This window comes from Heloderma suspectum, chromosome 2 (genome assembly GCF_057233095.1).
Source record: "Heloderma suspectum isolate Gila_16-S chromosome 2, 16-S_ref, whole genome shotgun sequence".
NCBI classification, from domain to species: Eukaryota; Metazoa; Chordata; class Lepidosauria; order Squamata; family Helodermatidae; genus Heloderma; species Heloderma suspectum.
Window position 1 is genome coordinate 1,389,971 of NC_139459.1, and position 13,659 is coordinate 1,403,629.

The window sequence follows — 13,659 nt, forward strand, 5'->3', positions numbered from 1 at the left end:
TTTACACTCGCTTAGACCACTTTAAAATCTCATTCTCATCTTGACAGCATCTTCTAGCCCATGCTGCATCTCTCAACAAACATTTAGTTCAGCATGCTTTTTTTCCCTTTGAAGTAACACTTACTGGTACACACAGAAGGTTGGGCTTAAGCTACAATAGATGTTCAAGGACATTGGGTAATTCATGACCATACAGACAGTCTCCAGCCAACACTCACTTCTCTATCGCCAGTCACACACAGTCATTGCATCTTAATTTTTACATGGGAGAAGCTGCTGTTGTTGTAGCTTTCGAGTGGCATATAGGAAAATCTGTCCAGCAGACCTAAAAGACAGGCATTTGATGACTAAGAGGCGTAAACAGATCTCACTTCCGCATGGCAGGAACAATAGGCACAAACACAGATATAAAAACATTTTCTTTACAAGCAAAAGCAAAAACAAAGTTACTAAGTATATTAAACACATTATTCACATTTATGTAACTTGCTTGATCTAAATCATTGTGGCACCTTCACCCCTTAGACGAATGACTCAATCAGTTTTACCCTTCTTATCTGCTACTACAAGGTGGGGAAGAGGGGCCATGGGCGCTACCAAGCAGCAGTTGAGGGAGCGCCACAAATGGTCAGTGTACTGAGTACAACCAGCCAGTCGCCACTTTTCTTTTTCAACATTTGGGCCTGATTTTGGAGTTGTGCAACATCTACAGAAGTTGCCATGGGAGACTGGCTTATTGCTGAAAGGAATAAGGCAGTGGCCCTGGAGAGGGCAAAAAGTTGTGCCACTTGAAGAGAAGTGCAGTGAGGGAAAAGATTTTGTTCTATTGCAGCATGAGAAGTAGAGACAGCTCATCTCTTCAGCACTTCTTTGACAAGACCCATCCACAAAATATACACAAACTACATTAGTCAGTGGCTCATCTGACAAGCCTGGATGAGGCTTTGCCGGGTGCTCAGCCACCTCTACACAATTATAAGGAATACTTTCAGAAGGATCAGGCAGCAAAGAAGCACGATTTAGAGTGAAACAACGTTGCACTGTGACTGCTAGAGAGAAGCTAAATTTCATACCTGAAGAGGCATGACTGAGATACGTGCAGAGTCTTTGTATAAAAAAGAAGAGCTGCTACTGAGTGAGGTACACAAAGAGTTAAAGGAGAACATAACACAATATTTTCACAGTCTTGAACAGGGAGGGCAACGGCTGCAGAATCAAGGAAAGTACTGTAATACGTTACTGGTCAGGTCCTATTTTCTATACTTGTAGGTAAGTATACTGCACACTAAGAGCACAAGATTTTTTTCATAACAGAAGACAGTGAACAGAATAATTAGGAAGCCCAAGTTGTTTTAGAACAATGCTTGTTTTGGAGCTGTAGAAGCAGATTCAGCTTTGGAAGATCAGGGAAGTGGCTCAGGAATATCTGAATATACTCTGTCAGGGAACAAAGATAGTGCAAACCAAGTTTACACAAAAGGTCTCTCTGGTCAGTAGAAAGAAATGGGCATTGATGAAGTTACAAACCTCTTGGCTGTCTTAGAAGTTTTGAGGAGGAGGGGGAGGAAGGGGAAGCAGCTGGGATTTGTGAAGTGTGTTTTTTTTAATGTCTTTAGATGATCCATATGGTCTGCTGTAGTCTCACTTTTGATTTGTTTACAATTGATGATTTTTAGCCTAATCAGTTGTCTGCAGACAAATTTCAGAGATTGTTCCTAGGAGTCTAATGCATGCTTGATCTAAAGTATTAAGATCAGCTGGTTCTTGATTTGGCCAATTTCCTTGTTCCTTTAATCTAATGTGCACTTCTTGAGGCAAAATAACTCGCATGAGTCAGTTCATGCTAGCCCAATTAGGATCTTAACAAGTGATCACTATTTGCAATTCTTCTCTAAATTTCTGTAGCTTTTCTCTGATGTTTCAAAATTTGACCTGGTCTTTCAGTTTTTCTTGGGAGTCCTTAATACTCCATTCCCCAGGACTTAGGTGACCTTTTTGATGTCCCAACATACCAATTAAAGAATGCATTCTCATTGACCCAGTGCCACCTTGGAACCCTGGGTTTCCAAGGCTCCCTCTAAATGCACAATTCTGTCCAAATCAAAGGTCCCAACCAAGGGAAATTGTTTGGATGGGTCAAGTTTCATTTGTCCAAATTGTCACAGAATCATAGAATAGTAGGGTTGGAAGGGAGCTGTGGAATTTATTTGGAAGAATCCAGCCCCATCCTCAATTTATGCAGGAGCACACAGGAAAACAATCAGGAGGTCTCCACAGGTTGTGAGAAACAAAAGGCATTGCCCAATTCCAAGGTACAGTTAGTGACTGGCTCTCACTGAATTGGAGGCCCAATCAGTCACTCGCAGTCAAGGGAGCTCATACAATGGTAGGGAGTCACGGTAGAAATGTCAGGTCACTCACTGTAATCTCTGTTCATTGAGGAATGATTTATTTAGGAGGCCCGTGCCTTCCTGGCCAGCTCATACCATGGAGGGAAGAAGGAAAACTCACTCACACAAGGTTCCAGCAACTATCACTTTCCCTGGTCCTTTTTTCCTCAGTTCACACAAGGCAACTCTCATTCACCTGATGCCATATCCCATGGACCTCTGTAACCCCCCCCCCAAAAAAACCCCACTTACCAAGTGCTTAAATTACTGACTGTCTCTTTAAAGGCGGTATCCCGTCAGCCAAGGCAGAATCGTCCCATGGGCAGCCTCACACAGAGTCCCAGACTTAGAGATGTCAAAAAGTCTCTTACCTTGGTGTGCGCTTCTGGGATGTTCAGTGAATGGCGGTCCAAATTGGTTCGATTCTCCTCAGCATTTTGGATCCAAGTCACAGCACCAAATTGTTAAGGAAATATCCAAGGCAGGTTAGGTTGAACAATCAGAAATTTATTAAAGCACATCACAGCTATAGGAGAGACGGTTGACACTGTGTCTCACCAAAACAAAAACACAAGAACTCAGGATGCATTTATTCAGACTGAAAGTTAGAGAACAATGAAAATAAACTACACATGCTCAAGAGCTAATTTAGCTCAGCAACAGTCTTACCAGCACAGCTGCTTGCTTATCTTCAGGGATGACTTACTTTGGTGGATAGGAATTTCTCGCTTATAATGAGCAAGTTACAGTCACCTTCTCATGGCCAGACACATACACATTCTCTCAATCCCATCAGGCACCTTGCCTGAACCAAGCTACTTACAAGGCCTAGCCAGACCTAACTTCACACATGGAATTTGCCTTTTTCAAAGCAGCCACACACCGGGTTGTCATTTTAATCGAGCTCTCCACCACAACCCCAAGATCTTTTTCTTGATCAGTCACTGTGAGCTCAGATCTCTTCAGCATATACGTATGTGAAGTTGAGATTTTTTGCCCCAGTGCATCACTTTATAATTGCTTACATTGAACCACATTTGCCATTTTAATCCCCATTCTCCCAGTTTGGAGAGATCTTTTGGAGCTCTTTGCTGTCCCTTTTTGTTTTGTTCACCCTAAATAATTTGGTGTCACCAGCAAACTTGGCCACCTGACTGCTCACTCCTCATTCCAGATCATGTATTAACAAGTTGAAAAACATGGGTCCCAGTACAGATCCCTGTCCCCCCCCCCCCACTGTTTACATCCCTCCATTGGGAGAATTTACCATTTATTCCGTCTCTCTGTTTTCTGTTGTTTAACCAATTCCTGATCCATAAGAGGACCTCTCCTCTTAATCTATGACTGCTAAGTTTGCTCAGGAGTCTTTGGTGAGGGACGTTATCAAAGGCTTTTTAGAAGTCCAAGTAAACAATGTCTGCTGGATTACCCCTGTTCACATGTTTATTGACACTCTCAAAGAACTCTAAATGGTTGGTGAGACAGGACTTACCTTTGCGGAAGCCATGTTGATTCTTTTTCTGCAAGGCTGGTCCTTCTAGATGCCTACTAATTTTGTCTTTAATAAAATGTTTTGAACTAGTTTACCCAGAACAGATGTGAAGCCTGTAATATCCCAGATCCCTAACCCTGGATCCCTTTTTAAAATTTGGTGTTACATTGGCCATCCTTTATTCATCTGCTACAGAGCCTGCTCTTAAGGACATGTTGCATATTTTTGTTAGAAGATCTATAATTTCACATTTGAGTTCTTTAGGAACTCTAGGATGGATACCATCTGGGCCCAGTGATTTATTTGCTTTCAATTTATCAATAAGGTTGAGAACTTCATCTTTTGTCACCACTATTTGCCTCAGTTCCTCATACTCCCTTCTTGAAAACATCAGTTCAGGCACAGGTATCTGTTCTACATCTTCTGCAGTGAAGACAGATGAAAATAATTCATTCAACTTCTCCATAATCTCCTTATCCTCCTTTAGTATTCCTCTACCTCAGTTGTCATCCAACAGTCTGACTGCCTCCATAGCTGGTTTTCTGCTTCTGATACATTTAAATAATTCCTTATTGTTGTCCTTCGTGTTGTTAGCCATATGCTGTTCAAAATTCCTTTTTGCATCTCTTATCGTCTGCTTGCATCGCCTTTGTGCAAGCTTGTGCTCCTTTTTGTTTTCCTCACTTGGGCAAGACTTCAGTTGAGACTCCTCAACTTCACCTGACTTGCTGGCCCTGCGCGTGGAACAAATAGCATTTCAGAGAAAGCCACTTTGATGGTCCTGGATTTCAACCTCCTACCTAGCAACCTAAATTTGGCTTCTAGGACATCACAACTTCCAGGTCCTGCTCTGAATGCATGAGGTTGTGGTGACAAGAAACCAGAAAGGGAATGGCACTATATGCAGCAAATGAGCAGAGGAGAAATTGTCCTCAGAAGTGTCAAAATGTATTCAAGCCTGATGCACTTGGGAAAACAACAAGATTGCAGATTGGTTCTGAGGAAGGACAGTTTGTTTTCTGAAGAGCATTGGGAATGAATAAATTTTGGCCCTTCTGAGGGGCTTCTCCACAGTGTACCTCATCTCTGGAGCTTCCTCCCTGGACTGAGTCACCGGGCGCCTACACGATTCATGTTTAGGCATCAGTCCTCCTCCTTTCTTTTCAGGGATTTTGAAGTATTTAATTATCATGGTCAGTATGGTGGTGCTTGTTTAATCCAGGGGTCGCCAGCATTCTGGGGCTGGTGGGCACATTCTGACTTTTGGGGGAGTGTCACAGGCACCATTGCCAAATAGCTCCCATGGGGTCAGGATGCCCATTCATGAAATGGCTGCTACAGTGGGCACAGCCAGGCACAAAACACACAGTTCACAGGAAGGCAAACCAGGGAGGCCAGAAGACTACTGACACCTCTCAGTGCCGGAGTATGTGGCATAGGCGGGACTGAGCCCCAAAACACAAACCCCTCCTTTGAGCCCACATGTCTCTCAGTCAGGATCAGCCCCCCGCAAAATCTGCAGGCACACTCTCTCACCCACACTCCCAGCAGGCAAGATCCACTCACCCCTCCCTCTTTCCCCCCGGTCTGTTTCCCCTCTTCCTCCTTCAGCTAGGTCACATCGCCCCTGGCCCTTCTCTGGATGCCCTGCTGCCACCCCGAACCTCCCCCTTGCCAGGCAGTGGCATCCTTTCCCACCAGAGGCTGGGAGCACTTCAAAGCCTCATGCTTGCAGCTGGCTGTTAATTCCTAAGAGGGTCTCTGGGGAACGAAGATGGCAGGTGGCTGGAGGCCAGGGCTTCACTCTGGAGCAGCCCTGGACACCTGGAGAAACCATTTCAATGTAAGGATAAGACAAATCACAGGTGTCAGCGAGGCACTTCACAGGTGCAGGGGGAGATGTCGGTGGGGGCAGAGGTGCCCACAAACATGTGCTACACTGTCTACCTAATCAGGCATAGAATCATAGAGTCATGGAATGGTAGGGTGGGACAGGGCCTGCAAGGCCGTCAAGTCCAGCCCCCTGCTCAGTGCAGGAGTCCAGGTCAGAGCATCCCTGGCAGGTGGCTGTCCAGCCTCACCTTGGACGCCTCCAGTGTGGGAGAGCCCACCACCTCCCCAGGTCATTGGTTCCATTGTCCTATTGCTCTAACATTCAGGAAGTTTTTCCTGATGTTCAGCCGGAATCTGGCTTCCTGTAACTTGAGCCCATTCTTCCGTGTCCTGCACTCTGGGATGATCGAGAAGAGATCCTGGCCTTTCTCTCTGTGACAACCTTTCAAGGACTTGAAGAGTGCTATCCTATCTCCCCTCAGTCTTCTCTTCTCAAGGCTAAACATGCCCAGTTCTTTCAGTCTCTCCTCACAGGGCTTTGTTTCCAGTCCCCTGATCATCTTTGTTGCCCTCCTCTGAACCCTCTCCAGCTTGTCTGCATCCTTCTTCACCTGTGGTGCCCAGAACTGGACACAGTACTCCAGATGAGGCCTAACCAGTGCTGAGTAGAGGGGAACTAGTACTTCCCAGGATTTGGAAGCTATGCTTCTATGAATGCAGCCCAAAAGAGCATTGGCCTTTTTTGCAGCTGCTTCACATAGTTGGCTCATATTCAGCTTGTGATAGACAACAATTCCAAGATCCTTCTTGCTTGTAGTGTTGTTGAGCCATGTATCCCCCATCTTGTAAGTGTGCATTTGGTGTCTTTTTTGAGGTGCAGAACTTGGCATTTGTCCCTATTAAATGTCATTCTGTTGTTTTCTGCCCAGCGCTCCAGTCTATCCAGATCACTTTGAATTTTGTTTCTGTCTTCCAAAGTATTCGCTATCCCGCCCAATTTTGTGTCATCTGCAGATTTGATCAGCATTCCCTGCACCTCCTCCTCCAAGTCATTAATAAAAATGTTGAAGAGCACTGGGCCCAGGACTGAGCCCTCGGTACCCCACTCGTTACCTCTCCCCAGCTTGAGAAGGTCCCATTGATAAGCACTCTTTGAGTCCGATTCTGTAGCCAACTGTGGATCCACCGGATCGTTGTTTCATCTAGCCCACTTTGAGCTCATCAGGATATCATGGGGCACATTGTCGAAAGCTTTGCTGAAGTCGAGGTATATGATGTCTACAGCATTCCCACGGTCTACAAGGGAGGTGACTTGATCAAAAAATGAGATCAGATTCGTCTGGCAGGACTTGTTTTTGACAAATCCATGTTGGCTTTGAGTAATCACGGCATTGTTGTCAAGGTGCTTCCAGATGGATTGCTTTATCATCTGCTCCAGAATTTTCCCAGGGCTTGATGTCAGACTGACTGGTCTGTAGTTCCCAGGTTCCTCCTTTTTGCCATTTTGGAAGATAGGGACAACGTTAGCCCTCCTCCAGTCATCTGGCACTTCCCCGTCCTCCATGATTGCTCAAAGAGAATAGACAGCGGTTCTGAGAGCTCTTCTGCCAGTTCCTTTATGACTCTAGGATGCAGTTCATCTGGCCCTGGAGATTTGAACTCATTCAAAGGAATGAGGTGTTCCTTGACCATATGCCTGTCGATCTCAAGCTGCAATCCTGCCCCTTCAGCCTGTACTTCGCCTTTGCCAGGGGGGTCATAGACCCTCTTTGGGGAGAAGGCTGAGCCAAAGTAGGAGTTGAGCACCTCTGCCTTTTCTTTGTCATCTGTTATCCTTTTGCCATCCTTATTTAATAGCTGAACCACCATTTCTTTCCTCCGCCTTTTACTATGCATGTAGCTGAAGAAAGCCTTTTTGTGGTTTGTAGCATCCCTCGCTAACCTCAACTCGTTCTCTGCTTTAGCCTTCCTGACGCCATCCCTGCAATTCTGTGCTACCTGCCTGTACTCTTCCTTTGTTACTTCCCCAGGGATGGGGAAAAGAACATGGATGCTGCCCTCCTCCCTTCCCTCTAGGGTGCCATGTCTGGACCCGATCATCCACTCAGCCCAGCCCATGCCGCCCAGCCGCCTGCTCCATGGCTGGCCACCTGACCTGACAGAAGAGGCAAGCGGAGGCACGGCTCCCGCTGGGGTCACACCTGTCGGGCAATAGGCAGCTGCGTCAGGCGTCCCCAGGAATATCTGGACACAGACGGCTCATCATGGACTGTAAGCGCACAGCGCCATCGCGGGTGCGAAGCTACGACTGTCCGGGGAAGAGTCTGGCAGGCCTCCTGCCAGGGGCTCCACGGGGCTCAGCAAAGGGCCCATCTTCCACTTTGGAGCCCTCGGTTTGGAGCAGCAGCAGGAGCGCCTTCTCCCCCTCCCAGGTGTTAGCCTCCCTGAGAGGAGCGGGGGGCACAGGAGGAGACTGGCTCGGGAGGCTGGCCAGGGGGAGCCCGCGGGGCTCGTCCCTGGGGGAGGGCGGGGGTGCTTTCTCGCAGAGATGCCCGCGCCCCTCCCCGCCGGCCCTTCCTCACTGGGCGGCGGGGGGCGGGTCCGGCTGCCCCGGCCAGCTGCTCGGCCAGGCGTCCTCCTCCTCCCGCCGGCTGGCCCGGGTGTCCTCGAGAGGCGGCGGCGGCAGCCGCAGAGCGGCAGCTCGGTCGGCCAATGAGCCGCGGCTTCGCCAGGCAGCCTCGCAGCCGGGCCAATGGGGGAGGCGCGGGGGCTCCGGGCGGCAGCTGGGCCTGACGTCATGGCCGCCGCCGCCGCTGTTGCCGGAGCCGGAGCGCGGCAGCCCCTCCGGGCGCGGGGCGCAGCATGGGCCGCGCGGCTCTCGGGCGGCTCCGGCTGCTGCTCCAGCTGCTCGCCTGGCTCAGCCTGGGCCGGCCGGCAGGTGAGCGCGCCGCGGGCGGGCGGGCGGGCGGGCGCGGCCTGGGCGGAGGAGGGGGAGCCCCAGCCCCGGGCCGGGCCGGGCGGGCCGGGCGGCGGGAAGAGCCGGGCCCGGGGCTGCCGGCGCGCCTCCGCGGGCCGCGGGAGCTGTCCGCGCGGCGCGGTGCTGAAGGCGCCCGCCCGCCTCCTCCGCGCGAGGGGGCCGAGAGGCTCCTGCCGCCTTCGGGAGCTGCCTCGGCGCGGGGCGGGGGGCTTGGCGGTCGTCGCTGGCCTCTGCTCGGCACGCGCCCTCGGCGGGACGCCGAACTCCGGAGGCGGGCGCGGCGGCGCCTCGCCGGGCGGAGGGCAGGGGCCGGGCGGGGCTTCCCGGCAGCGGGGAGCCGGGGAGGGGTGGCCGCAGCCCCCACTCCTGCCGCTGGCCCTGGAAGGGAGGGCCCCGGCTTTCCGCGGGCTTCCGCCCTTCCTTGGGCACTCGCCGCCCACTCGGCCTCCTCGGCGCGGGAAAGCCCCGGGTCCCCGAGAGGGGCGCCGGGAGGCCTCGCGCGGACTGTGGGACAGGTGGCGCTTCAAGGCCCCGTTCGCAGCAGCCCGCCGCAGGCAGGTCTCTGCCCTCGGAGCCCCTCGCCGAGCCCCGGCCGCGCGGGCAGCCGCGGGGCCCGCAGCAGGAAGGGAGCGCGCGGGGCGGCGGGGAGCAGAGGCTCCCTTGCCGGGGGGCTCAGCGACTGCGCGCAGGAAAGGCGGCTGTGAGAAGAGGCTCGCGCTCGGCACGCGTGTCGTCCCGCCGACGCCTCCCGCCCCTCCGTCCCCGGCGGACAGCCGCCGCTGGGGCCTCGGGCCTTCCGGCTGTCTCTGCTCGAGCTCAGTCACTGAAATACATGGTGGGCTAGCGCGCTGCCGGCGGGATGGGGCAGGCGGGGCCCCTCGGCGCTTTCAGGATCCACGCCTCTCGCCGCTCCTGCCGCCAGCTGAGCTCGCCCGCCGGGGCTCTCCCGCTCTGGCTGGCCCCCTCGCACATCTCCAGCTGGGCTTCTCCCCTCCCCCGCGCCCAATGCCTTCCTCCGCCCCGCCGCGAAATTGTGGGGAGGGCGTTTTCGAGGGAGCCCTGCCTGGTCCTCGTTTGTGGATGGCTCTCTGTCCAGCCAAGAGCAGACCTGCCGAACGCCGTGACGCCCCGGGAGTAGATTTAGCGACACTGCCACGAGAATCCCAGGACATTTAATTACCTAGTAATTGATGGCTTTCAGCAAGAATAATGAGATCATTTTCATGGGGAGGGAACTGGCTGGTGGAATATTATATGTGCTCCCTTGAACTTACAAAAAAGTATTTTATGGCGGAGGCTGGCAGCACTTAGGTTGATTTACAGCACAGATGCTGTGCGATGCAGAGCCTTCGCGAGAAGGGGGCCACCCTCACATTCGCTGCGAGGTGCTTCCGGCAGCATCTTCTGTTTACACACAGGCCCTCTAAGCACACGTGGCAAAAGATGCGGATGAGCAGGAGTTTCCACTCAGGGCAGGTGGAAGTTTCTCCAGGAAAAGCCCCTGTCCCTGGCTGTGCCCCAGTGCCTCTACCCCCTGGGTGGCTCCTGCTGGGATTTCCCATGAGGGAAGCATGCAGGCAGGGGGACACCCTAATTAATGCATCTCCTCCTCTTGTCCTCTCTGGAGGCTGGGAATAAGCACATCGCTGCTGTCTCAGCAGAAAGTAGGTTAAGCGTGTGTTTCCCTGGCAAATGCATCTCAGATTCACAGCGCAAGGATTTTACTACCAGCAGTCTTTCAAACATTGGGGGAGGGGGCCCCTCCCCCAATGTTTGGGAGAGAAACATTGTTCCACAAGAGCTCCTACCACTGCCCAGGCTGAATGGCAGTACCAAGGCCAAGCCAAGGGCCCCGCGGGCGCCATGGCTCCTGCAAACAGACCTGTGGCCGCCTCTTCCAAGTGCCAGGTTCCACATGGCTGTACCATGGCTGGCCTAGGCAAACTCTTTTCTCTCCCATTTGTTTGAAATGCTGTGCCATACTGTCACATCCTTATGGCCCCATCTGTGGACCTCACACTCTACACAGGATGGAGGGGCGGTTCCAGGGGGTGTTGCTGTGGGACTCCTGTTTGACGCTGCTGCCATGGCCTATCGGAGGGATGCGGGACTCCGGCCCATGGGCTTCACCCGGCCCACAGAGGTTCTGCGTCCCCTGTGGAGGCTCCTGCTGTTCCTCCAGGGGGCGGGGCTTGGCCTCCCATCTGTTTTTGCTTCGGGGGTCTTACTGGAAGCCTGAGGCCCACCAAGCATGTGGCTTGGGGTGGGGTGGAGTTGGGGGATCAGAAGGACATTCACTTAGAATAATGGAACAGAATGCCTCTGAATACAGGCTCAGCCCAGGAACTTGTTTTATTATCAGAACAGAGCTTGTAGATCTTTCACATAAAACTTGACACTTACTTTCCCACTAAGCTTTTTCCACTGTGGCAGCCTCATTTAGGAACAACCCCCTCACCACCACTTTTTTGTTGCTGTGGTTGTTAAACAATCGGAGGTCAAAAAACCTTAAAAGCAGGCAGGACAGAGGCGTTCCTGGTCAGTAGAAAGCAGATTCAAGAACAGTTCAACCTAAGAACATAAGAAGAGCCCTGATGCTGAATCAAATCAAGGTCCATCTAGTCCAGCATTCCACAGTGGCCAACCAGCTGCCCACAGGAAACCCCCCAAATAGGATATGAGTGTGATAGCACCCTCCTGCCGATGTTCCCTAGCAACTGGTGTCCATAGGCATACTGCCTCTGATACTGGAGGTAGCATATAACCATCAGGACTATCTTCTATCGGGCTGCATTTTCCTTGAAAACTCAGGTTCACACAGTGGTGATGTTAATTAGAGTGTGGGGGATTTATTAAGGGAACTTCTGATAACTTTTTTTTATTTCTTGGCAGAATTTGATGAAATTTGCAGAGATAGTTGCCAATTCTGAGGGAATCAAGCCTGCCATGTTTCAGATGAATAGGTACAGGGATTTTTGTTAAAGAGAACATTTGCATTTTTAAGGTAAAAAAGGACACACTTATGCCACTATGTTCCTTGTGTACCATTCTTCTGAAAATGACATACAACATAGAGGTGGTCCTAACTAAGAAAAAATGCAAAGTTTCAGAAGAATAGGTGCAGTGGTTCATGTGGAAGGGGAATCCTCAATTTGGGGCAGGGGGAGTGATTCACTTCCCTTTCTCTCCTTCCATGTAGTTTTGGGGCAATTTGTAAGAAAACAGGACACATTAAAAAAAGTTTCAGAAGGATCGTTTACCTGTTTATGGCCTTTAGTGAAGCCTGGTGGCATTGAAAGTATGGCCATCTCGTTGTCCCATCCTTGCCCTTGCTCAAAGCACAGGGATTGGAGAGGGCCTGGTACAACATGCCTTGGGATGAGAGGGTGGACCGGTCGGTCACTCAAGCCCACCCCTTCCTTCCCCCCACACCAGCATTTAGAGAAAGGTGAGCAAAAGACACTATTTGGGGAGACACTCCATCTGCCTTTCCAAAGCTGAATTGCAGGAGAAGCCTCATGCAGAGTCCAGCAACAGTTCTGGTCACCTCAGAGAGAAGCCCGCTTCACCTCAGGAAGCACCAGGAATGTTCCAAAGGGGTCCGATTTGGCTCGGGCTGTGGCCAAATCCAATCAATGCACATTGGACAGCCACTTGTCAGGGATGCTCTGACTTGGATTCCTGCACTGAGCAGGGGGTTGGACTCGATGGCCTTGTAGGCCCCTTCCAACCCTACTATTCTATGAAGCTACATCTGTAGTTAAAAGCAAAGGTAGTGCAGGGTTGCACTTGAGTAGCATGGAGAGGGGAGGAGACAGGGAAGAAGACAGGCCACTGGGCAGGTGGTCCAATGGTGGAAGGAGGAAGGAGGGTGGCTTGCCAGTGTGGGGAGCCAGGAGGGGTCTGGGAGATGTCCAAGCAGGATGTGGAGGCATCTTGTCATTGAGGACCACCGTGGGAGCAACCGAGGTTCTTCGGGACAAATGAAGTCGCTTTCCTGATTGAGGAGAACGGCTTGGGAAGGGAGGAGGCTGGTAGTTCAGCTGGGTAGATTCTAGGGCAGGGGAGTTGCACATGCATGGTGGACAGCAGGGGTTGGAGCAATATTTGGGGAGGTAAAGAGAGTGGGCCGAAGCAGATAAAGGGGAGCCCTCAGCAGTGGCATGGAGGCACATCCTGGAGTGCAGGCACCCATCATGACAGTCCCCATGGCCAGGCCCCCAAGTTGCTGGCAGCAGCGGTGTTCATCCAGACCAACAAACCAGTTCTAGCAGATTTTGTCTCCAGCTGGAGCAGGTCTTCTGTAAAGCTGATGGGTCTTCAGTGCCCTTCCAAAACCAAGCCACCCCAAAATATTTTGCATTAGAAGAGGGAGCTCTCGCAACAGTATGTTGTTGCTGGGGAAATCCATTCCACAGGCACATCCCCAGCTACCGTGAGGATTGCAGCTATGCTCAGAGGGAAGCCTGAGCGCGGGGGAGATGCCACCACCTGTGCTAATCAGAATGTCCCGGCACTTTGACCCTGCGAGCCTTGCCCGCTCCGCTCCGCTCGCTCCACCACCGGCCTTCAGGGAGAAGGGAGGGAAGCCTGCGTGGCTCAGGGTGGAGAGCGAGCAAGTCAGACCCCAGGGAGAAATGCCAGAGTGGGCTTGTGAGCAAAATGAGGTGGCCAGCAAGCTTCTTACCTACATGCGGCCACACAAAAATTTGGCAAAGGACAGAAAAAGCAGTGGGGAAGAGTCAGCTGGATTCCCTAGAAAAGAGGTGGTAATGAAGGAGGGGGGCACTGCCTGGGGGAGGTTAGTGAGAGGGGCAGGTTATAGTCCCTGTCCTGCTCTTTCTGCGTAGCTTTGAGTGCAAAGAAGGCGGGGGGGGGCCCTCTTCAGCAACATTACGCGTGGGCGGGGCAGAGGGAGAAGGGGGCTTCCACAAGGTTTCTCTTGTGGCAGACAGACAAAGGAGGCT

General features: G+C 51.8%; 2 protein-coding genes across 2 annotated transcripts in view; one reads left to right on the top strand and one right to left on the bottom strand.

The window, feature by feature from the left end:
• FAM221B (family with sequence similarity 221 member B) overlaps nt 1–13,659 on the bottom strand; it is a 62,141-nt gene that overhangs the window by 37,146 nt on the left and 11,336 nt on the right. The gene's annotated exons all lie outside the window — the stretch shown is intronic.
• The window catches only part of TMEM8B (transmembrane protein 8B), a 33,434-nt gene continuing 28,305 nt past the window's right edge, over nt 8,531–13,659 (top strand). The window contains exon 1 of the mRNA XM_084832735.1: nt 8,531–8,653. Within this exon, the coding sequence (XP_084688861.1) occupies nt 8,578–8,653 (76 nt within the window). The 5' untranslated portion in view covers nt 8,531–8,577. The remainder of the gene's footprint in view (nt 8,654–13,659) is intronic.